General features: G+C 55.0%; 5 protein-coding genes across 5 annotated transcripts; 2 read left to right on the plus strand and 3 right to left on the minus strand.

Annotated features, from left to right (window-relative positions):
- Positions 1–299: 299 nt before the first annotated feature.
- Positions 300–2,774, minus strand: WHR41_02675 (uncharacterized protein). The gene is made up of 2 exons (XM_069371281.1): positions 2,428–2,774; positions 300–2,365 (listed from the first exon to the last, which is right to left on the minus strand). Exons 1-2 carry the CDS (start codon positions 2,721–2,723, stop codon positions 676–678), a joined length of 1,986 nt encoding a protein of 661 aa, XP_069231799.1. The 5' UTR covers positions 2,724–2,774; the 3' UTR covers positions 300–675.
- Positions 2,775–3,217: 443 nt separating this feature from the next.
- On the plus strand, positions 3,218–4,582 carry WHR41_02676 (uncharacterized protein; the record flags this gene model as incomplete). The annotated part of the gene is made up of 1 exon (XM_069371282.1): positions 3,218–4,582. The coding sequence occupies one exon, from the start codon at positions 3,218–3,220 to the stop codon at positions 4,580–4,582; it is 1,365 nt and encodes a 454-aa protein (XP_069231798.1).
- Positions 4,583–4,758: 176 nt separating this feature from the next.
- WHR41_02677 (uncharacterized protein) lies at positions 4,759–7,595 on the minus strand. Its single transcript, XM_069371283.1, has 2 exons — positions 6,719–7,595; positions 4,759–6,665 (listed from the first exon to the last, which is right to left on the minus strand). Exons 1-2 carry the CDS (start codon positions 7,544–7,546, stop codon positions 4,824–4,826), a joined length of 2,670 nt encoding a protein of 889 aa, XP_069231797.1. The 5' UTR covers positions 7,547–7,595; the 3' UTR covers positions 4,759–4,823.
- Positions 7,596–7,879: 284 nt separating this feature from the next.
- WHR41_02678 (mitochondrial 54S ribosomal protein bL12m) lies at positions 7,880–8,674 on the minus strand. The gene is made up of 2 exons (XM_069371284.1): positions 8,401–8,674; positions 7,880–8,347 (listed from the first exon to the last, which is right to left on the minus strand). Exons 1-2 carry the CDS (start codon positions 8,626–8,628, stop codon positions 8,018–8,020), a joined length of 558 nt encoding a protein of 185 aa, XP_069231796.1. The 5' UTR covers positions 8,629–8,674; the 3' UTR covers positions 7,880–8,017.
- A 241-nt stretch (positions 8,675–8,915) lies between these two features.
- Positions 8,916–23,573, plus strand: WHR41_02679 (uncharacterized protein; the record flags this gene model as incomplete). The annotated part of the gene is made up of 2 exons (XM_069371285.1): positions 8,916–16,061; positions 16,125–23,573. The coding sequence occupies 2 exons, from the start codon at positions 8,916–8,918 to the stop codon at positions 23,571–23,573; spliced, it is 14,595 nt and encodes a 4,864-aa protein (XP_069231795.1).
- Positions 23,574–24,236: the final 663 nt, after the last annotated feature.

The raw sequence follows: 24,236 nt of genomic DNA on the forward strand, positions 1-24,236 counted from the left end.
GTACTGAGAGTAGTGGGAAGCACTGAATAGTGGTCATCGTGGTTGCTAATGTGCCTTCAAGGCCTATAAGTAGTAGACTTGTCTACCGTGCGTGTATAGCCATCTTTTCGCTTACCTGCCTCTTTGTGGCGTAAATCCGAGACTACAAGCCTTCTGCCGCATAGACAAGTCTGGCCGAGTCAGCTCAAGAAACATTGTACTGGCTTTTGGCAGTGACAGATTCATATCTCGAGATGTAGTCCTGCGTGTCTTTGATTGACCAGGCTGAAGAGATGATAGGGATCGCAATGGTGTTTAGGAGACGCAATGGTTTTCACACATGGTGAATGAATTCTTCTACCCAGTAACGGAACGCTTAAATGTCTTAGATGTGTGAGACAAGATGGTGGGAGATGTCTCAGATCTCGGGTGTTTCCTTCTCGAATCCAGCTGGAAACGGGAAATTAGGATGACACCAGCTTGGAGATGCGTGTTCAGAAAATCAGTAGTCACAGATCGACGAACCGTTGTCCTCGGATGTTCAATAGAATTTGCATCTACCCACTCCGCTTTCGTTGGCTGGGTCCGGACCGGAGGCTACGTTTCAGATTCTGTTCATATCTTGGTTCCCAATCCAGGAATTTGCTGTACATATGTGGGCTGCTATATCGGCAACCTCAATTCCTGCGTCATTCCTCAGTCGCTCTCAGCGCCACCCTTGACCTCACCGTAGCCCTCCTTCCTGCCCCATCCTTCTGTAGCATCAAGACCCTTACTGCTGACCCACAGGAAGTAAGGCTCCTTAAAGTTGTCGACGTGGTTGAAGAACCGGCCAAACTCGCCCTTCTCCTCCTCCTCGCTAAACATCCTAGCGTAGATCTCCCGACGCTTGAACTCCTCGATCTTGTCGTTGTACTTGTCAAAGCGCAGCGGCTCTCGCTCGTGCTTGGCCGCTTGGATGTTGTTGTAGGAGTCGAATACGGGGCGCTCGAGCATGAGGCCCAGACCGGGGACCTTCGGGATCGAGTAGCGGGCGTCGGTAAAGGAGTGGGCCATCGTCTTGTCGATGTCGCTGCCGCTACGGACGAGGAGCGTCACCATGCCGATCATCTTGCGGATCTGGTGCATCATGAAGCTCTGTCCGTGGACCTTCAGGGAAAGCCATTCCGTCTTCTCCTCTTCGGGGCCGTCGCCGATGAGGATGGGCTCCGTGTTGACCACGAAGGACTTGATATTGCGCTTGGCACTCGGGTCGCGGAAGGTCTTCTGGATCGTGTAGTTGTGGTAGTTCCTGGTGCCGAGGTAGTTGTTGAGAGCTTGCTGAACGCGCTCAATGCGAGCTTGAGGGATGCGGTAGCGACGCTTGGCGATGTTGTAGGCAGCGCGAACCTTTTTGGATGCCGCGCGCAGACGCTGAACACGATCCTGCTGGACTCTGTCGATGCCATTGTCTGATGCTGCAGGAGCCTCTCCATCTTTAGCAGGCTCAGAGGCTTCCTCAGTTCCCGCGATCTTGACCTCGGCGTCGGCAGTGGAAGGCTCGTTGACTACAATGGCCGCCTCTTCTGCCTTCTCTTCCTCGGCTGCGGGCTCACCCTCGTTCGCTTTGTTGGTGTCGGCGGCAGCCTTCGACGACTGCTCAACGTCTGCATCGGGCTTGGCCGCCTTTGCGCCAGCTTCCTCCTCTCCTTGAATCGCTTTGATGACGTCGTATCTGATATCCTCGTCAATAGTCTCCAACACGGCCTTGATCTGCTCATCCTCCACGTTCTGCCAGAAATCCTTAACCTCTGCTTGCCTGCTTTCATAACCCTCGCGGTCACCAGCTTCGTCCGCGAGTCGCTCCAGCTGCTTGGCCATGAAGCTGCTGGGATGAGGGGGCAGAAAAGCCTGAGTCGGTATCAAGTACTCATACCACCGAGAATCGCAAGCCTGGTAGCACGAGAAACTTCCTATCGTCCTCTCAATGCCCCATACGCGAATCTGCGGGTGCAGGTTCTCATTGATCTTCTCCACAATGTCCTCGTCCTCCACGATAAGCTTCAAGCTGATCATGTTGCCAGCGGCGTGCACACCCTTATCCGTGCGCGCGCATCTGACGAGCGAGGCTTTTTTGGGATCATCCGCGTTGGCTTTCGAAATAGCACCAGCTTTTACGAATGCTTGAAACAGCTCGCCCTCAATGGTCTCCTCGGTCGGCGAGATCTGCATGCCTTTGAACCCAGTTCCAGAATATCCAATCATGACAGCGACCTTGCGCTTCGGCTTGCGCCCTTCGGCATCGATCTCTTCCTGAGTGAACTTGGTGGCGTACGTAGGGTCCTCACCCTGCTGCTGGCGTTGCGAAGAAGCCGCGATTTTGGAGCGCTTGTCTGGATCATTGCGGCTAATGTCAGTCAGTCATCGCGTTCGCCAAAGCCTTAGTCTTTGGTGTAGCGTATAGCTTACAAATAATCGGCTCTTCCCATATCGCCTTTCTTATGTCTCTTACTGTCGCCATCGGCATGTCGTCCTCCGCCACGGGAACCATGACGGATACTGTGGTCGGGAAAGCGTCCTTTGCGCTTGCGCTGGTTGTCTCCGTTGGTCGAGGCTTGTTCACCCTCGCCCTCGGGCTGTTCTGCCGCATTGTCCGCGCTGTTCTCCGGGACTGCTGCAGCGGACCGAGTGTCTGCAGCTGGCGGAGCGGCGGCCTGGTCGATAGCGGCACCAGCCTCCTCCATGATTGCTGTGGAATGCTCCATGTCTGTGGACGGAGACTTAGGTATGTTTGCATTGGTGGGGGCGAAGCGCGGCTTGAAATGCGCAAGTCCTCAGTCGCAGGAATTTCCGAGCTCCTCAGGTGGAGCAAAGCGGATCCATTCACATGCATCGCGCTAGTGCATCTGCCTTTGCGGGGGCGGCAAGGCCCGCGCCTCAGCTCTCGAACCAGCCTTGCTCGTCCCGTTCTTTATGCCTCACTGCGAAAGTCCCCGCTCCCATCTCTCTCTCCTCCTCTGTTCCCCAGCAGCGCTTGATTGCGTCTGTCGACCATATCACGGTGTCCACCTCATCTCCGTACCCGCACGCCATTTTTCGCTTCGTCTAATCATCACTCACCTGACCGCGACTGCATCAGCCCATTCACCAGCCTATCCGGTCCTTGCTTGCTTGCTTCAACGCATTTGCGCATTTGTCGCAACACCTATAACTCGACGAGCAAGATAATAAACCTTGTCGCTCTAGCTTCTGGACCAACATGGCCGAACTCGCGACGCTCCTCCTGCGAACTATCGCCCGCACCTTCTACCCTACGGAACATGTCCTGCTCATCGAGGCGCTCATCGTGCACAGCACGCTCTCGGATCAGGACCTCACACATGTCATGGGAATGCAACAGAAGTTTGTGCGCAAGGTCTGTGGGCGTTTAAAAGAGGACGGGCTGGTGAGCGTGCAGCAGCGGACGGAGCGGCGTACAGACGGCAGTGGAGGTTTCATGTCAGGGTCTGGGAACCAGCCAGGCAAGGAGCGCGTCACGCACAGGGACTGGTACTATCTCAACTTCCACACTGCGATTGACAGCGTGAAATACCGCCTGCTTCGGTTGAGTAAGCACGTGGACAGCCTTGGCGCATCCACGACTGAGAAGAAGGATTTGGTGTGTTCCACTTGCAAGGCGCAATACACCGAGCTGGAAGCTATGGACAGTCTGGATTATGCGACTGGGAACTTCATCTGCAAGCGCTGTGGGACCGTTCTGGAGCCTGTGGACGAAGAAGATCGCGCCAACGAGAATGAGAGTGTAAAGCGCTTCAACAACCAAGTAGACAAGATCCGCGGGCTCATGATGCAAATTGACGCCACCAATGTCCCCGAGAACGACTTCGACACGGCACTGTCCAAGCAAAAGCCCATCGAACGCTCAGAGGCCAACCCTGCCGCTCGGACAGAGATCGTGGACACACCCAACCGCAATCTCCAGAGCACAAAGGGTCTCGCCATCAAGCCAGAGAAAATCTCTGTGCAAGTGCAAGACGACGAGACTGTCAAGCGCGAAGCCGAAGAAGCGGAAGCAAAGGCACGACGCGACAAAGAGGCAAGGCAAAACGCCCTCCCCGAATGGATCGTCAAATCTACCGTCTCTGGTGATATCACCACCGTTGGCGCGAAAGAAGAAAGGCGAAGACAGGAGCGGGACGCACACCTCGGCGGCGTATCAACGCTCAAGTCCGAGGATGCTGAAGACAAGAAGGGCGACAAGGGTGATGAAGATGTCATGGCGGCGTACTGGGCCGAGCTGGCTGCGGCTAAAGAAAAGGAAGCTGCGGAGAACAAGGAGGAGGACGAAGAGGAAGATGACGATGACGATGACGACGAGTTCGAGGATGTGGATGTGACTGGCGCAAATACACCTGCTGTCAACGGCGCTGGCAGCACCGCCGTCTCGACACCTGCCGTCGAGAGCTCCAACGCAACAGACGACGAGCGAGACGCCAAAAGGCCGAGGCTGGACCCAGGTCCCACATCAGGTGTCAACGGTGCCTCCACGCCGGTGGTCGCTGAGGGTACGCCGGCGGCTAGCGATGAGGATGAAGACGATGACCTGGAGTTTGAGAACGTGTAAAACAACCACGTAGTTGAGTAGTGCGTGTGCTGCCCATCTACTCTCTCTTTGAAGGCCGTGCAGAGACGGTGCCATACGAACGAGAGAAAACTCTGGTTTCATGGTGTGCTTTTAGCGTGGCGTTTGGTCTTTGAAATTCTTACAAATCTCGTGGCTGGCGAAAGTTCAGACCAAAGTGCAGGAGAATAAAGGTGTAGCATTTAACCAAAAACTCGAATCAATAATACTCTATCAGAACGCGTTAACCGCCTATACCCCTCCCAAACCTCTCCGCCTCATCCTCTCTCAACAAACCCCTCCTATCCTCACCTTCATCTTCAACGTGCTCCCTCAGCGCTCCGCCCTCATGCCCAACACGCCCAACCTCACCCTCATTCAAGACCAGCCAAAGATCCTTCTTCGTCATCAGCCCTCTCAGCTCTCCACGCGCCACAAACAGAATATACCGCAGCCCCAGCTTCTGGAACATGTCGCTCGTGAGCATCAGGCTCGCCTGCTCGTTCAGCGTGATCGGCGTCTGATCCATCCACGGGCGCAGGTCGAGCGTCGTGCTCGGGTCCGCAAGCGCCTGGTGCGTGAAAACCGCTTCCATCTCCGCACCGCTGCCGCTGCCGTCTTCCTGGGTTGACGAGAAACGCGAGAGCGCGTAGCTAAGCTCCGTCCGCGAAATGTAGCCCAGCAGCGTCGGGTCGGCGTGCGACTTGACTATTGGGAAGCCGCGGAAGCGGTGCTCCTGCAGCAAGCTGCGCAGCGAGGAGATCGTATGGCCTGTCGCGGGCAGGCTGACAAGGTCGTCGGCGCGCGTCATGAGCTGGCTTATCGGGACGTCGGGCACGGGCGCTTGCGTCGTCTGGTCGAGGTACGGGTAGCCGTTGAGCTGGATCCAGGACTCGTAGATGCCGCGCGCGTGGATGGCGTCGCCGATCCATTTTGCAAGCATGACGGCGATCATGATGGGTAGGACGTAGGTTAGCGCGCCGGTCAGCTCGAACATGATCACGACGATTGAGACGGTCATGCGCGTTGCGCCGGCGAGGGCGGCGGCGGCGCCGATGACGGCGTACGTGCCGGGGGTCACGCAGGGGATGTCCGGCTCGCAGGCGGCGAAGAAGAGGGATTTGGGGTGGTTGCGTTGGGCAATTTCGACGATCAGGCCGACGGAGCGGCCGAAGAGGGCGCCGACTGCCATGCTTGGGAGGAGGATGCCGGCGGGGATTTGTAGGCCAAAGGTGAGGGAGGCGAGCAGGGAGCCGATCAGGGATGAGAGCAGGAGTAGCAGCAGTACGCCTGTGTTTGCAACGCCGGATTTGCAGAGGCCTAGCTCGTCCGAAGCAATGTCTTTGCACTCTGAGAAGAGGTCTTCGACGAGCTCTGAGCTCTGAGCGCGGAGAAAGGTTACAGGGAAACTGATGGCGGCTGTTATGAGAGCAACAACCATCACTTCGAAGACTGGGCGGTTGAGAAAAGGGTTTCTGTTCGACTTGCGGATCGACGCAATGCTGAGGTTTGCTTTGATGAAGAAAGCGCCGTAAAGACCACCAAGAATGCCGATGACTGCGAAAGGTAGCAACTCGAAGGCATGCCACCCGCTGTGGTAAGTGACTTGATAGAGGACGATCTTGCCAGTGCGGAAAGGGTCGAATGCTTGGAGGGTGACAGCAGCGACCATGGCGCAGACGAAAGAGGCCCACATGGTCTTGTCGGGAAAGTAATAACTCAACTGCTCCAGGCTGAAAAGAACACCACCGATGGGTGATCCAAAAGCAACACTGATGCCGCTTGCTGCGGCTGCGGACAATATCTCGCGTTTGCGTGCCTCATTGCCATTGATGCTTGGGAATAGCTTCATGCAGACATTGGCGCAGCAGCAAGCCACGTGAACGAGGGGACCTTCTTTGCCTAGCCACATGCCAGATGCTACTGCAAGACACAACCCGATCGATTTGACCGCCAGAGTCCATGCCCCTAGAAAACGTCGGATGACGAAGCCGCCGAGCACAGTTTTGATCTCTGGAATACCAGACTGCTTCGCGTAGGGAGAGAAGCGGACCACAAGAAAGGAGGCGAGAGTGGCGAAAAGAATCTTGCACTTGTGTTAGGGCAACGGTCATTGTCACGCAGATGGGGCAGACTTACGGAGAATAGGATGAAAAAGATGTACTCGATGATATATCCCCCTGCCTTGTTACCCAAGCCCATTAAGGCGCCCCAGCTCCGCCAGTCTTTGCATTCCGCCATGGCATCTTCACCCCAGCAACAGAACGTTTTGTTCAGATAGAATTTGCCTCCGTTTTCAACATTACTGCAGACGCCGGTCTTCATGTCTCCAAGCCAGTCACTCGCGACATCGATTCCAGCTGCGATTCCTCCGACTGCGAACCCAGTCGCGATTAAGATCAACCAAGATTGACTTGCGTCCGCTAGGATCTTGAGCTGACCAACGAGACCTGGCGAATTTGTAAAGAGGTGCTGCAAGCGCATGCGCTCTTTACTGTATTCGTATATCCAATCGATGGCCGTGAGGTTATCATAGCCAACGCGCCTTCCAGGTCCTTCAACGTACCAGTCCAAGGCGGATGCATCTTTGGTGTCCTGTAGCCCTCCAACGTCTGCGCTGGTATTCAAATATGAGAGAATCGTATTCGTCGTGGGTGCCGTGTTCATGGGAGGCCGATTGCGCCCGGCCGGTGAAGTAGAGCCATTCCGACTGGCCGAGAAAGGCGAGGAGAGGAATCTCGACGCGAAGGATGGCTTCGCTGATTTGGCATTGCGTTTGAACGATACCTCCTCGTTTACAAGGCCATCGTGAAAGGGATCCTCGTCCAGTAGCTCATGCGACTGAAGATCGAGGTTGTCGTCGTCTTCTGAGGTGTGATCTGGCGCGGGCGACGCGTTTGGCGGAGTGCGCGACGAGGATGCTACGGCGGGCGCATCAGGTGATCGTGAATTTGAGGAGCTCGACATGGAGCTGGTGGGTAATCATGGGCACATATTCAAGAAAGTCTACAAAGTTGCTTGACTTGTGTTATCCCTCCAAGCGTACAGCTACAGCGGCCGAGGGGCTGACGTAGATCATGCGCGTAAGCTCAGTCACGCCTGCGTTTCACTCAGCATTAATAGCATGAGGGTCGCTTTTGGTCATTGATTAATCCAACAAAATGAAACAGGCGTTTTGGGCACTCAAGGAAGGTAGATTTGCGTGGTCGCGCTTATCATTGCGTGATTCCAGAAGAGATACATCGTAAGAAGGTGTGCTGCCGGTTACACCCTGTGACAATACTTGCAGACGCAAATGCATGACTTGAAGCCCAGATGCCCTGGGCAAAATGAAGATAGTTTTATTGTTACAATGATACACTGACCCAAACTCTTGCGTATCAAGACATTTTGAGAACGCCTGTACATTCACCATTTATTCCCACATAGCGCAACCGCTTACTCCATCTTCGCGACCGCACCAAGACCCTTCATCAGTTCAATCATCTTCTCAGCCTCCTCCTTGGGCACACCCTCCTTCATCATCTTCGGCGCGCTCTCCACGAACTTCTTCGAATCCACCAAGCTCAGGCCGAGCATAGACTTGATCTCCTTGATGATCTTGGGCTTGGAGCTGGTATCAATCGACTCCAGCTTCACGTTGAACAGTGTCTTCTCCTCGACCTTCGGCGCGGCCTCCTCGGCCTCCTCAGCAACAGCAGCTGCAGGCGCAGCGGGACCAGCTGCGGCGAAACCACCCATGGGCATGTCGGGGATGTTAAGGCGAGTCTGTGGCATCGTCAGTGAATAGTCCACGGATCCTTGATGGAATGCGATCCTACCTTTAGAGTAGATACCAGGTCCGCAGTCTCAAGAAGGGTCAATTGGCTGATCTGGTCCACGATGCCGGCGATCTTGGGGTTGCTGGGTGCCTCCGCGGCAGCATCAGTAGACTGCCATCTCCGCGAACTCCTGTAGCTCTGTGCGGCGACGCATCGTGATGTGGTGACGGGCGAAGTTCGCAGGGCGCGGGCGCATTGCCTTGCGGCAAACTGGCAGGAGAGAGACATGGTCGATTGCTGTGAGGCGGCGAGGGCGAGTTGAGATGATCGTACTGGTGTGTTTCGCTGCCCTCGTGCTCTTCCATGGGAGAAAGTCGCGGTGGTGGCTTCCTGTTTAGGTTTGGCGGCTTCCCCTTGCGCTTAGCGCCAGATCGCGACTTGAGGGCCTCGGGATTTCCATTCGAGAAAATGTTCTGCAAACCAACAAGCATCTTATAGATGCGTCAAACCGGACCACTCTAATAAATCTTAATTGACGGCGAGGCATACTTGTTGCCTTCGCAGAGGCCTGCAATATGGAGTGCACATGGGACTCAAACCTCATGCGCCAGTTGCATGAGCTGCCCGACGATCTAATCGAAGCCATTCGTCTGGAGAGCAGCCACGAGGAGTATCTGTCGATTTTCACGCGCCGGTGCATCGACCCGCAATACACCTACGCACTTTTTGCATACGCCCCGGATCTCTTTGCGCACGTCTGCGCAGATGTTAGACGCCATGGAAGTCTATCAGATTCCGTTGCCACTCTTGGCCGGGTGGTACATTTCGCGCCATATTTCGCACCTTTTGCGCAAAAGCTTCTGGCGAGCGAGCAATACTCTTTTCAGCGCGGCAACGACACATCAGACGACGTATCCTTCTTGCTCGGAGTCTATCGTCTCTTGAATCACAATCATCGAGCTTTCAGCCATCTCGTCGACCCTTCAGTAATCACTAGTCTGCTCCAAAGAAGGGAAAGACCTGTCGTGTACCTTGCAATTCGCATCCTTCAGATCATTCTCAGTGGTGCCGATGACTGGTTTGAGGAGATGATTCAACGCTACTTAGGTCGGGATAAGCCCGACAGTCCGATCGACGGCCCCTGGGATGATAGAATGATCGACTTTCGGTTTTTGACGCTTTGGGAAGAGGAGCGCGATGAGAGAGTCTATCAGCTTATCCAAGAGGTGCAAAATCAGCAGCAAGATGGCGCCTCTGGCCGTGTGATTCCAGCGACATGCTTTCATTCGTCGTGCTCGCTCATTGGCGGCATCTTGCTTCCAAGTTTCGTGGAAGCTTCACACTCGCAGAATCCGAACCCTCTGGTTGAGACACCAGTTGTTGCCCAAAACGTGCGGAGCATTGCCCAGGCTCTCAGATCTCCCAAGCCACTACTTTTGACTGGACTTGCGGGCTCGGGTAAAACTCTTCTGATCCGCGACTTTGCTGCCAGGCTTGGTAAACTTGATCAGATGGTCACTTTACATCTCAACGAGCAAAGCGATGCAAAGCTTCTTATTGGAGTATATGCCACCGGTGATTCGCCAGGATCGTTCGTATGGAGGCCTGGTGTCCTCACTACGGCGGTACAAGAAGGTCGCTGGGTCTGCATTGAGGACCTCGATCGCGCGCCTCAAGAGATCATCGGTTCGCTCTTGCCACTTGTAGAACGTGGCGAGTTGACCATTCCGAGTCGCAAACAAGTCATTCACGCCAAACAGGGCTTCCGAATCATCGCAACTGCCCGGAGTGCACTAAACCACCGAGGTGAACAGACCAAGCCTTTGGCCCATATGCTTGGGCGTAGACACTGGCATGAGGTTCAAGTCACCATGCCGGCGACGGTCGAACAACAAGACATCGCTCTACACTTGTACCCGCCTATCAAGCCCTTCCTCCCGCAGTTTATCACGGTATTCGATCGTCTGCAGAGCATGCGCCAAGGCGCAGTTTTGGTGGGTCAAAGCAAAACGGGCGTCTTGCGTCCTATCAGTCCGCGTGATTTGCTCAAATGGTGCAATCGTGTGACCCACTTGTTGCAGGGCCGCACTTCTTTTACGGGAAGCGATCTCGATAACATTTTCTTGGAGGCCGTCGACTGCTTTGTTGGTGCCCTACCTGCTGGCGATGCGAAGACCTCCATTGCGAAAGTGATTGCTGAAGAGTTGCACATTGATCCTGAACGCCGCGATTTCTTGCTCACTCAGCGGGATACTCGTTATGAGGCTGAGAAGACTCGTATCACTGTTGGTCGCTACTCTCTGCCTCGCTCTCCCGCTGCCAGAAAAGGGAGTCAGGCCCAAAATACGTTTTCGACAAATCCGCATACCAGCAGGATGCTCGAGCGTGTTGCTGCAGCAGTGTTGAATAAGGAGCCTCTTCTCCTTGTCGGTGAGACGGGTGTCGGCAAGACCACTGCTGTCCAACATCTTGCAACGCACCTGGACAAGAAGCTTGTACCATTCAATCTTTCGCAACAGAGTGAAGCCGGAGATCTTCTTGGTGGTTTCAAGCCTGTGAACGCTCGATCGCTCATGGTACCTCTGAAAGATGAGTTTGACGATCTGTTCGGCCAAAGTTTCAGTCAAAGCAGGAACCAACAGTTTCTTGATCTTCTTGGAAAACAGATGATTAAGAGCAACTGGAAGGCGGTATGCAAGCTTTGGCATCAAGCTTTGAAGATGGTCGACCAGCAGCGGCCATCTGCGGAGGCTCGTCACGGTGAAGGCCCCAGCAAAAAACGCAAAGTCGAATCGAAGAAGAAACCCGATTTTGCAAAGTGGGATGTTTTCGCCGAAAAAGTGGCTGACATGGAACACCGCCTTGCGGCTGGGAACGATGGTTTTGCTTTCAGCTTCGTCGAGGGCAACATAGTGAAAGCAGCGCGGAACGGAGACTGGATCCTACTCGATGAAATCAACCTTGCTTCTTCCGATACACTTGAGGCTCTGGCAGATTTGCTTGATCCAACCGCACCCTCAATCCTTTTGACGGAGGCCGGAAACATTGAGCGCATCGACGCCAGCCCAGACTTTCGCGTGTTCGCCGCCATGAATCCTGCCACCGACGTTGGCAAGAAGGATCTGCCTCCTGGAATCCGTTCGAGATTCACAGAGCTCTACGTTGATTCTCCAGACAAGGATCTCAAGAGCTTGCAGAGCATTGTCCAGGCTTATCTACGGGCAGAGGCTTCAGCAGATCCAGCAGTGGCTTTGGATGTCAGCAAATTGTACCAGCGCATCATCGATCTAGCGCAAGACAACAAGCTCGTCGATGGTGCCGGTCAACAGCCCCATTTCAGTTTGCGTACGCTCACTAGGACGCTTAGCTACGCTAGATGCATTGCGCCAATGTGCAGTCTGCGCCGTGCTCTTTATGAGGGTATGCAAATGAGCTTCATGACTTTCCTCGATGCAGAATCTTCGAAACTGGTTCAGCCTTTACTTGAGCAGCACCTGTTTGCCAAGTTGAAGAACACCCGCAGTGAGCTACAAAAGGCTCTGCGAAAGCCAAATGACGAGCACAGCTACGTGCAAGGGTATCCGGGCAGCAAGCATTGGGTTCGCCAAGGAAGGGAGGTGTTGCAAGAGCAACCGCACTATATTATCACACCCTTCATTCGCAACAACCTTGAGAATCTTGTGCGAGCGTCAAGCACCCGACAGTTTCCTGTTCTTATTCAAGGTCCTACGTCTAGCGGCAAGACCAGTATGATCGAGTATCTTGCAGGTCGCAGTGGGCATAAGTTTGTGCGAATCAACAATCACGAGCACACCGACCTCCAGGAGTACCTTGGCACTTACGTCTCAGGCGCTGATGGCAAGTTGCAGTTCCAAGAAGGTGTCCTGGTCAAGGCCCTCAGAGAAGGACATTGGATTGTCTTGGATGAACTGAACTTGGCTCCGACAGACGTTCTTGAAGCGCTAAACAGACTTCTTGATGACAACCGCGAGCTTCTGCTCCCCGAAACTCAAGAAGTTGTGCGACCACACTCTGACTTCATGCTCTTCGCAACTCAGAATCCTGCTGGCTTGTACGGCGGGCGCAAAACGCTGTCAAGAGCGTTCCGCAATCGCTTCCTCGAGCTTCACTTCGACGATATACCCATCGACGAGCTGCAAGAGATTCTACACAAGAGGACACAGCTGCCCGATTCTCGATGCAAACGAATCGTTTCGGTCTATCGTGAGCTGTCCGTCCTGCGACAGGAGAATCGCTTGTTTGAAAGCAAGAGTTTTGCTACGCTGAGAGACTTGTTCCGTTGGGCACTTCGCACCAACGACACGATCGAGCAGCTTGCAGCCAACGGCTTCATGCTTCTTGCGGAACGCGTACGGAAGCCGGAAGAGCGCGAAGCGGTTAAGGGGGTGATCGAAAAGGTGATGAGCACCAAGGGGCCAAAAGTCAAGATTGATGAGGCTTCTTTGTACTCTAGCGAGAGCCCAGAGATTCAACAGCACATGCAGAACGCCAAGCATCAGGGTGCTGTTTGGACCAATGCGATGCGACGACTGTATGCATTAGTATCCAGAGCAGTGAGTAACAACGAGCCGGTGCTTCTGGTTGGCGAGACTGGATGCGGAAAAACTACAGTGTTCCAAATGCTGGCAGATGCACTTCGACAAGAGCTACACATCGTCAATGCTCATCAAAACACCGAAACAGGAGACCTGATTGGTTCTCAGCGGCCCGTGCGAAACCGTGCTGCTCTTGAAGCACAGCTTCGCGGACAACTTTTGGCTGCGCCCGTTCTCAGAGATCACGACATGGCCGCCGCCCAATCAACCGAGGGTCTACTCGAACTCTACGATCGCACGTTGCAGTCTCTACAAGCCGACGAAAAGCAACAGTATGAAGCTGGCGCAGTTCATGCTGAGATTCAGTCCAGCTGTGCTCGCTTCAAGGCGTTGTTCGAGTGGGCTGATGGTAGTCTTGTGCAAGCCATGAAGACAGGAGCCTTCTTTCTCCTTGATGAGATCTCTCTTGCCGATGATTCCGTGCTTGAGCGCCTCAACAGTGTCCTGGAACCCTCGCGGTCAATCCTGTTAGCTGAGAAGGGCAGCCTCGACTCCTTCGTAACGGCCATGCCTGGCTTCAAGTTCTTCGCTACAATGAATCCTGGCGGAGATTATGGCAAGCGTGAACTCTCGCCAGCTTTGAGGAATCGCTTCACTGAAATCTGGGTGCCTGCGCTCTCTGATCTTGAGGATGTTTCGTTGATTGTCAGCGGCAAGCTGGCTCCTTCCGTTCAAGGATACTCTAATGCTATGGTCGCTTTTGCGCACTGGTTCAAGGAGCAGTACAATACTTCGGCAAGCTCTGCTGTCTCTATCAGAGATGTGCTTGCTTGGTCAGAGTTCGTCAACGCTTTCTCACAGATCGATACCGTGGCTGGCGTCGTTCACGGCGCGGCGATGGTGTACATCGATACTCTGGGAGCTAATCCAGCTGGCTTGATGACCATGACTGGTAAAAACTTGGAAGCAGAGCGTAGGGCTTGTCTGTCAGCGCTCAACAAGCTACTGCGCTCCGACGCGACAGCTATCTACGACACTGACATTGCTGTGACTGTGGATGATAGCAAGGCCAACTTTGGCCCTTTCGCGATCAACCGCAAATCAGCAGCGTCCGATGCCACGAGCACCTTCAACTTCGATGCTCCGAGAACACGCGCCAACGCCATGCGTGTCGTCCGCGCGATGCAGCTGGCCAAGCCAGTGATGCTTGAAGGCAGCCCGGGTGTTGGCAAGACAGCTCTGGTCACAGCGATCTCGGCTGTTGCTGGCGTGCCTCTGACTCGCATCAACCTGTCAGAACAGACTGACCTTATGGATCTGTTCGGATCTGATACTCCAGTGCAAGGAGAGGAGGCTGGTACATTCGCATGGCGCGACGCACCTTTTCTGCGCGCAATGAAGAACGGCGACTGGGTTCTTCTCGATGAGATGAACTTGGCGTCGCAATCCGTTCTTGAAGGCCTTAACGCATGTCTTGACCACAGAGGCGAGGTCTTCATCCCAGAAATCGGTCAAACTTTTGCACGCCATCCCGAATTCCGGCTATTCGCTGCGCAAAACCCGCACCACCAAGGAGGCGGGCGCAAGGGCCTTCCGGCTTCTTTCGTAAACCGCTTTACGGTTGTCTATGCTGACTCATTTAGGTCCGAAGATCTTGTCATGATCTGCCAACGCCTCTTCCCTAACCTCCCTCTAGAGGAAGTTACTAGGGCAGTACGCTTCGTGGACACTCTGGACACTGAAATCGTTCACCGACGACGTTTCGGCGCACAGGGTGGACCATGGGAGTTCAACCTTCGTGACACTGCGCGCTGGCTTTCCCTTATTCAAGGGCATGGCTTATTGAGCGCCGGAACCTCGCGGGATTTCGTTGACCTTCTCTTCACACAAAGCTTCCGCAGCTACACTGACCGTGCTCATGTCGCCCAAATTTTTGCTGCTGTCTACGGCATCGATGTCTCTACTGCGGACATAGTGAGCAGCATTTCCAGATCCACCTTGCAGCTTGGTGTGGGCATTCTTCCTCGCCACGCCCTTTCTGCTCCTGCCTTAGAGAGGCACGGCTCTACAAAGGTCGTCAGTAAGCATCTGCAAGCGCTTCAATCTCTCATGGTCGCTGTCCAATGCAGCTGGCCTGTGATACTTTCTGGGCCTTCCGGATCTGGTAAAACAGCACTCATAGAGGGCCTCGCAACTACCGTCGGCGCGTCCATCGAGACCTTCGCTATGAACGCTGAAACAGACGCGATGGATCTTGTTGGTGGATACGAACAGGCCGATCCGCTTCGTCAGACGTTGCAACTGCTTGACGACTTTTGTGACGCCCTGGACAACACATCCAAATCCGCGTTGGTCAACTCGCACGCACATGGGCAAGTGGCTCTTGCTGCGGAATTACGTCGCTACAAGGCAACAGCTGCTGTTGATCCTTCAAGTCTGAAACTCGTCGCTCACGTCTTGAAAGAGAACTCGGCGCTTCCAGGAGCCGTGGAGCTCACAGAAGCACTCGAGCAGTCAAGCCTGCCGATGGACAAAGCCCGCTTCGTTTGGATTGATGGCATCCTCGTTGATGCTCTTGAAGAGGGCAAGTGGCTGGTCCTTGACAATGCTAACTTGTGCAGTCCATCCGTGCTCGACCGCCTAAACTCATTGCTCGAGCCAAATGGGTCTTTGATCATCAACGAGCACGTCGCCGAAGATGGAACGCCGCGCACTATCCGACCCCATCCAAACTTCAGGATCTTCATGACTGTGGACTCAAGATACGGCGAGCTCTCACGGCCGATGAGAAACAGAGCACTCGAGATCCATCTTCTCGAGAGCGAAGCCTCAAGCCCAGACCTTAATCCCTTGCATCCAGAGTCTGCCGTTTCGCGATTCCGTCAATGTAAATCCCTGGGAGGGATCGCCCAACGAGCTCCGGAATCCTACGCGCCGACAACTCTACTCCAGGATCACCTCGGCATCAGTGACCTCCCGCTAGCCTCCAGATTCGCCATTCAACTAACCTCAGGCTTGTACCGTGGTTTCTCTAGTGAATCAGGAGCACAAGTCGCTCAACTCGACAGTGCGTCCAAGTTCAGCAAAGCTCGCGAACAACTCGCCGCTTTCTACGAGCTCGCAGTAGGCCAGAAGCAGGTGTCTGCTGACTTTGCACGTGTCCAGGTCAGTTTCGCACCCATATTTAGTAAGTAGCCACCAGTAGCTGACGGTAAGTCTTTCTTTTAGACTGTTCACCCTCTCAACAACCAGCCGCTCGTTCAGCAGTCTGAGAGTACTTTTGCATCCGCACTCAACTTAGGCTTTATGCATGAGCTTCACCAGGAGATCTATGCTGTTGCAGTGGCAGTGCAAGCTATGCAGTCCGATCGTGCCATGGTATCCAAGCTCGTGCGTGTCGAGCGAACCGCTGCCTCCAAGCGTGATGGCACGGTGAGTACTACGCTTCAGTCAGTCGGAAGTGTTGTGAAAGCTGTCATTGGTCAGAGTGATCATTTGGAGCTCTCGCCATCGAAGATTGCATCTTTGAAGATCTTTTTCCGCTGGTTGGCTGCGTCGCTACGAAACCTCATCGAAGTCTCTGAGCGTCAAGATCTCGACCAAGCCCTGCTGAACGCCAGTTTCGCTATCGCAAGGGACGTATGTGCTCGCCATGTTGATGCAGAGATTCAGGAGGCTCCACTTTTGAAGGAGATCTCGAACCATCTGAGCTCTGTCACGCGGCAAAATGCTTCAGGCTGGGGCTCTGCAATGGTACCTCTATGGGAGGCACTGAAACCAGCTACACCTCCAAACATCCAACAGCTAGAAGATTTGCTTCGGCTTGAAAGTATTATTGCGCAGTTCGACCATGCATCAGCGCGCTTCCAGCAGCCTGTGGAAGCGATTTCAGGTCTGAGGCTGTCGTTTGCACGGGCTTTGAGCAGAGCCAAGGCAGGAGGTACAGATATTGACCAGCTTGCTGAAAAGCTCAAGGAGCTCGTGCCCGTGACGGCCGATCAGGAAGGCGAGGAACCGGCACAGATCTCGCCTCATTTCGCTGAGGTCTTTTCAAGAATCACGCGTCACCTGAGCGTGCTTCGGCTTTCAGGTCAGACATTCGAGAACACAGAGCTGGCAACCCTGGAGGTATTTGCTTTGCAACCGACCAGAGACTTTGTCTGCGATGCCGGCGGCATGCAAGACCCCTCTAGCGGACAGGTCTTTGATTTGCTTCAAGCTGCGGCACGACCGCGGTCCACAGGCTCCGAAAGCCCTGGAAAACGACTCCCCGACATGCTTCTGCACCACCTGACCACGAGAAATGTTGTACCCACCGGAAGGCTGGCTCTTTTGGAATCTGAGATGGCATCCCTCGGGAATGTACTCGCTGAAAAGACTCACCTGATCACCGAGAGCTTGCTGCCCTCGTTGAACAACGGCCTGCGCCAGCTTCTTTCAACGGTTCTGAAAGCTTTGAGCGAGAAGTCAAGGAGCCACCACATCCGCGACGCAGCACAAGCTCTGGGCACGATCATCCTTAAGAAGGATGTCAAAGGTCTGAATCACCTCACCTCTTCTCGTGCTATGCCATTGGAGGTGAAGGGCTTCTTTGAATCCACCGCTTATGTCATTCAACCTCCAAGTACTGAATCAGCAGCTGCGAAGGCGTGGCTCAGCTTTACTACATGTTGTCTGAGGCTGTACCTCCCGGCTTCTCAATTCGACCCAGCGTTGGAGCCGTTGTTGATGCGCAAGATATTTGACAACGTTACTATTGACCTGACGCGCAAGCTGGCCTCTTTGCGCGACTTCAAACTCGCTCTTACAGGCGAGCACACATCGCTCCGCATTCGCATGTTGGAGAACGACATTCAATCACTTGGCTCTCCGCCAGACGCTCTACAGATCTGCCGTCCTCCGGTCTCAGAGCTTGCTGAACTGCAGATGGACTTTGACGGTCTACGCAGAATTTTGACAGCCATTGAGAAAGACACTTCGATGCTGTTGGATGCCGGCGTCTCAGCAAACATTCAGCAGATTCGAAACAGACTTTCTGGTCATTACAGATCCTATGGCGATCTTACAGGGCCCGTCATTGGCCTCCTCAGCTGCCTTGACATCTGTCAGTCCCTCTCCCAGGAACATGCTGTTTCCGAAAGCGATTCGCAGCTTGGTTCTCGACTGCAGACTCTCGTGCCGTTCTACAACGCTTCTTTGGCAGATTGGTCGTCGGATGCTATCATCAACAAGTCCTTGCCCGCTGCCGCAACACAACAGGAGACAGTCTTGTGGCTTGCTACTGTAGCTGCACGAAGCTGTGCATGGCCATTGGCCGAGGCCGATCAAGAAATCCATGTTCGCCTCGAACAGCAGTTTGCGCGCCTGTATGATCAATGGCGCACAGAGCTCGGCCGTGACCAGAGGCAAGAAGCCGCTAAATCCAGCCTGTACAGGTATAGCGGCGAGGCTGAAATGCAGGATGAGCCATCTGCCGAAGATCTCGATGAGCTTTTCCCTGGTGCTGATAGCGAGACCTCCCGAGCCAAGAAGAGCATTTCGGGAACGCAGGCTCTTGCTACACGTATTGCTGGCTTGCATCGCGAGATCTTTGCTGGCAGCAAACTGTCCGGAGACACCGCCGTGCACTTGCTCGATGATTTCGTCAAGGTCTGTATGAAGGCTAATGTTGGGGAACATGTCAAATTGGCGATGCCAATGCTCCTCTTGCAAATGCAAGATCCCGTTCCGAAACAGCACTACAACATCTACAAGGATACAAATCTCGACCAGGTTCGTAAGCTTGTCGGTCTTCTCAGGAAGGTGCAAGATCGCTTCAATGAGCTGCACGAGGCTTGGCCAGACCACGCCACTCCGATGGACATCCTCGTTATCTGCGATCAGATCTTGGCAATCGAGCATGCAGAACCGTTGGTGCGCTTCTTGCCAACTGTGGAAAAGCTGCATGCGACCGTGAATGAGTGGCAAAAGATTGCGAGCAGGCAGTACAGTGCAAAGGACAATCTTGAGGCCATCACGGATCTGATTGTCAGCTGGAGACAACTCGAACTTTCGTCTTGGGCAGGCTTGTTCGATGAGGAGACGCGCCATACCCAATCAGATGCAGCCTCGTGGTGGTTCATTGCTTATGAGACCATCGTTGCTGCTACTGACTCGCTTCCGGACAACGAGGAGGCAATTCAACAACACGTGGTTGGACTTCTCAAGACACTGGAAGACTTCTTCCACACATCCGGACTTGGGGAATACCACACCAGACTGGATTTGTTGCGCAACTTCCAGCATCACCTCGCTGCACGATCTGTTCAGTCGCAGGCTTTCGCGGCAGTGCACCAGGGTCTTGCCAATTTCATTGCCTACTTCAGCCACTACGAAGGCGCCGTCCAGGAGGCTCTTGCGACTGGTCGCACTGCCTTGGAGAAGCAGATCAAGGAGGTCATCCAGCTTGCAAGCTGGAAGGATCGGAACATTGAGACTCTTCGCCAGAGTGCCAAGACATCTCATCGCAAACTGTTCAGACTGGTCAAGAAATACCGTGTCTTGCTCGCTCAGCCAGTGGCACAGATACTCGCAGCCGGCATCCTATCCCTGCCAAAGGAGCAGTCGAACTCTACTCCGTCCGTCCAAGCAGCGTTCACGCCTGTCGAGCTCGTAGAAGAGAATGCAGTAGCCTCAGCACTGCAGACATGGGCCAGCAGACCGGCAAGATTCCGCAATGTGGCCGCCACCACGGATCTCATCAACAGCAAATGCAAGCCTGTATCCTGGCCTCAAGAGGCTTCTCAGCGCCTCACAGAGTTCCTCGACGATGTACATGAGTCCATTACTGAGCTTCAGAAGGCAACGCCAAAGACACTTAAGGAAGAGAACAAGAAGCTCGTGAACCATTTGAAGACTCGGAAGAGACGCCTGCTAGCAGACGTCCTGAAGAAGATCCGCGCCATGGGATTCCAGCACAACCTGAGTCAAGACATTTTGGACTCTCAATCTTCTCTCTCACGAGCCTTGTACAAGCTCCATGCGTTGCAGCAAGACACCGATCGACCGGCTCAGAAAGATTCGCAATCTCATCTCCACAAGCTCCTTGGCCTGATGCCATCCGTTAGGGAAGGCTCTCGCAAGCACTCTGAGGACCTTACCCCTGCAGAAGCCGCTCGCTGCGCCGTATACCTTGAGAGCGTATTAGCGATGTCGACGACTCAACAAGCCAAGCTCTGCCAATTTTCGAAGAGCTCGCAGCACCTGCGAAGCGGCCTGGCAGCATTCGAGACATTCGCAAGCTGCATGCAGCCTGCTTCAGACAAGTCGGCGCAGAATGCTTTCAGTCTGCAGCAGCTAAAATGTGTGTCGCCAATGCTCGAGACTTGTATGCACCTGGTGCGAGTCCAGTCACACCTGGCTTCTCGCAACTACCAGCCGGTCATCGATGGTCTGTCTGAACTTGCTGCAAGCTCACACTCTTTCGTCACCCAGATGAGCAATTCTAGGACCATGCCCGTACGTATTGTCGATGCCGAGGATCTTGCACTCTGGCACAACACCATCGGCGCCTGCGAGCGTGCCACGACCAGCATCACGGCATGGATCGAAGAGTATCCCGAGCTTGAGTCAACCCTGAGCCAAATGGCAAGATGGCTGCCCGACCAGACGACAAAGCCGCAGCCGAACACGAACAGTGCTGTTTCAGTCTCTCCCAACGATTGGACCTCACACGTTCTCGAATTCCTAGACAAGCTCCTCGTCTCCGTGCAGAACCTCGAGAAAGCACTGCCCACCACGCAACCCGACGACAACGAAGCCGCCTGGCTCCTCCGCGACGAGCACCAGCTCGAATTCGCCTGGAAAGCCCTCGACGTCGACCGCGCCGCGCAGCACGCCGAAACCCTACTCTCAAAGCTCCAACCCGCCGCCGGACAAGACGGCTCCGCGCTGCGCACCCTGTCCGCCGTGTGCAGATCCGTCTTCCCCCTCCTGCGCGCCTACTCGACCGCAACCGACCAGGTCCTCGACGCCTACACGCAGCTGCACCTGCGCGTCAACCAGATGGGCCACGTGCTCGGCGCGTCGTTCGTCACGCTCGCGCGCGACGGTTTCTGCTCGCCGCCGGAGAAGTCCGAGGACAGCAAGCAGCAGGACTCCGGCGACGTCGAGGCCGGCACGGGGCTGGGCGACGGCGAGGGCGGCGAGGATATCAGCAAGGACATTGGCGACGAGGAGGACCTGGGCGAGCTGGCGCAGGAGAAGGGCGAGAAGCGGGAGGATGAGATCGAGGACGAGCAGGATGCGGTTGACATGGCTGATCAGGAGATGGAGGGTGATCTGGGCGATGCGGAGACGGGGTCGCAGGATGAGGATGAGGATGGTGATGAGGGCGATGAGGGTGATGAGATGGAAGAGGAGTCTGGGAAGGTTGGGGATCAGGATGATGGGGCGGTTGATGAGAAGATGTGGGATGATGCGAAGAACGAGCAGCAGGAGGATAAGGAGAAGGAGGACGGTAAGGGCACTGCGCAGGATCAGGAGATGTCTGCGGCTAATGAGGGCGAGAAGGAGGAGGGCCAAGAGGGCGAGGCGGGTGAGGATGGAGAGATGGAGGAAGAAGAGCAGGCTGCTGGCCCTGATGAGGAGGAAGTGTCGAAGAAGGAGACTGAGGCTGCTGATCCGCATATGCAGGAGCAGGAGAACCTTGACTTGCCTGAGGATCTCAACATGGACGGCGATGGTGATGATCAGGATGATATCTCCGACGCTGGTTCTATGGAAGAGGACGACATGCCTCCCGACACTGGCGCGCAAGATGAACCCGCCGGTGACGCCGATAAGGAAGAGGAGCAGCCTGAAGAAGCAGAGCAAGCAGAGGCCGAAGAGAAAGAAGCGGAGGATGATGCTATGCAGACTCAGGAGGCTGGCGAAGACGCCGATCCCGAGAACGACCCTGAAGTCAGTGACGATGAGGACGAGAATCTGCTTCAAAACAAGGACACTGAGCTCGACGAGGCACCCGAAGAAGGCACGACGGAGGGCGAGCAAGGCGCTGGCAAAGACGAGGATGAGCCGCAGGCGCAAGCAGCTGGCGGTGCCAACGCTGACAACAACGAAACCGAGCCCAACGAAGACGCACAGGCCAAGCAAGACTCTGGTGCACAGAGTGGCGCGAACGAGACCGAAGCAGAACAGCCGTCTGAGAAGTCTGAGCAGTCCGCTGCTGCACAACGTCAATCCAACTACAAGCAGATCGGCGACGTTCTGGAAGAATGGTACAAGCAACAGCGGGAGATTGAGGCACCCAATGAATCAGGTGAGGCAGACAAGCAAGAGAAGCAGCAGGATGTCGACATGGCGAACGCCACCTTCGAGCATCTGCCCGACGCCCAAGCCGAAGCCGATACTCAAGCGCTGGGGACCGCCTCAGCCGATCAGTCTGGTGCTCTGAACGAGGAGACTAGCAAAGCCGTCAACGAGGACAAGGAGATGGAAGATGCGCCTTTCCAGGAGATGCCGGAAGATGATGAAGAGCAAGAGGATCCTCAAGACAAGCAAGGCGATAAAGATGGCCAGATGGAGCCCAGCGACCAGCTCCCGCAGAGCACCGACGCAAAGGCCTTTGTGGGTGAGCAGAACAACGCTCAAGACATCGAGATGGGCGAGGATGCACCGCCTAAAGAAATCGACGCCGAAGACTCCGACCACGACGTCGAAGACATGGACGACCAGCTCCTGCACACGCACATCTCGCGCGAGGACGGACCCGAAGAAATGACAATTGAAGAAGCGCGGCACACCTGGGCCGCGCACGAGTCCGGCACACGCAACCTCGCCCTCATCCTCACCGAACACCTGCGCCTGATCCTGCAGCCCACGCAGGCGACCAAGATGCGCGGCGACTTCCGCACAGGCAAGCGTCTCAACATCAAGCGCATCATCCCCTACATCGCCTCCTCCTACAAGCGCGACAAGATCTGGATGCGCCGCTCCGTGCCCTCCAAGCGCAGCTACCAGGTGATGCTGGCGATCGACGACTCGCAGTCCATGGCCGAGAGCGACAGCAAGCGCCTCGCCTTCGACACCCTCGCGCTCGTCGCCAAGGCCCTCTCCACCCTCGAAGTCGGCGAGCTCGCCGTCCTCGGCTTCGGCGAGCGCGTCACCGTCGCCCACGACTTCGCGCAGCCCTTCACCTCCGACGCCGGCGCCGAGGTCTTCAAGAGCTTCAGCTTCGCGCAGACCAAGACCGACGTCCAGCGCCTGCTCGAGGAGTCCCTCGCGCTCTTCCAGGCGGCCCGCCTGCGCGCCGTCGGCGCCGCGAGCGAGCTCTGGCAGCTGCAGCTCATCGTCTCCGACGGCGTGTGCGAGGACCACCCGCGCATCCGGCAGCTGGTGCGGCAGGCGCACGAGGAGCGGATCATGATCGTCTTCGTCGTCGTCGACTCCGCGGCGCAGCAGGCGGACGTGGGCCCGGGCAAGGCGAACGCGCAGAAGCAGAAACAGAGCATCGTCGACTTGCAGCGCGCGGAGTTCGTCAAGGACGCCAACGGCGAGCCGCGGCTGAATATGGTCAAGTACCTGGACACGTTCCCGTTCAGGTATTATTTGATCGTGCGGGATGTGCAGGAGTTGCCTGGGGTGTTGGCGGGTGCGCTGAGGCAGTGGTTTGCGGAGGTTGTGGAGTCAGGGGCGTAGATGAGGTGGGAAGTCTTTCTTTGCGTTGTTTAGAATGTTATAGTGTTGCATTTTGGGAAGGAGTTTGGGTTTGGTTGGGGTTGGAGTTCTGGGTTTGTAGTATTATGTTTGGACCTGTAGAATTGTATCGTTTGTCTTTGTAGACGCTTCATCTGTGATCCTATCAATCGTGTTGATGTTGCAAGTGGGCAGCACACCACTCATCGTCAACAACGATGAATCCAACCAACGCACGCCAACGAACCATATAGCATATCAAATTTACACTGGATTTCATGCAAAACCATCAAGAACGTCTTTCGCACGTCTGCGTAACCACAACGGTCCCAAGAGACCAATGCGATCGTCTCGAAGAAAGTATGCAGTGGTTGCAAGGGTTAGGGTTGGGGCAAGCGGACAACCTCACTTGGGCGGACAGGCGTTAGCGGCGGAGTACCCGAGCCAATGAGCGTCGGGCTTGACGAACTAGGAAGGAACGGTTGTCACCCAGCACCATTGGACATGAGAAGGACACTGAGATAATCATGTATTACGAGACGAACCAGCGTGACGTGCAACCTTGTTTTTTATTGGTTACAGCGCAGAAAATAGCTCAAGGCACTTCTTTGCAGTCGTTCTACGAACAAACGCTCAACAGTGATCCTCAGGCATCCAACGAATCAA

Source organism: Cladosporium halotolerans, assembly GCF_011745625.1.
Source record: "Cladosporium halotolerans strain TM138-S3 chromosome Unknown Sca6, whole genome shotgun sequence".
NCBI lineage: Eukaryota > Fungi > Ascomycota > Dothideomycetes > Cladosporiales > Cladosporiaceae > Cladosporium > Cladosporium halotolerans.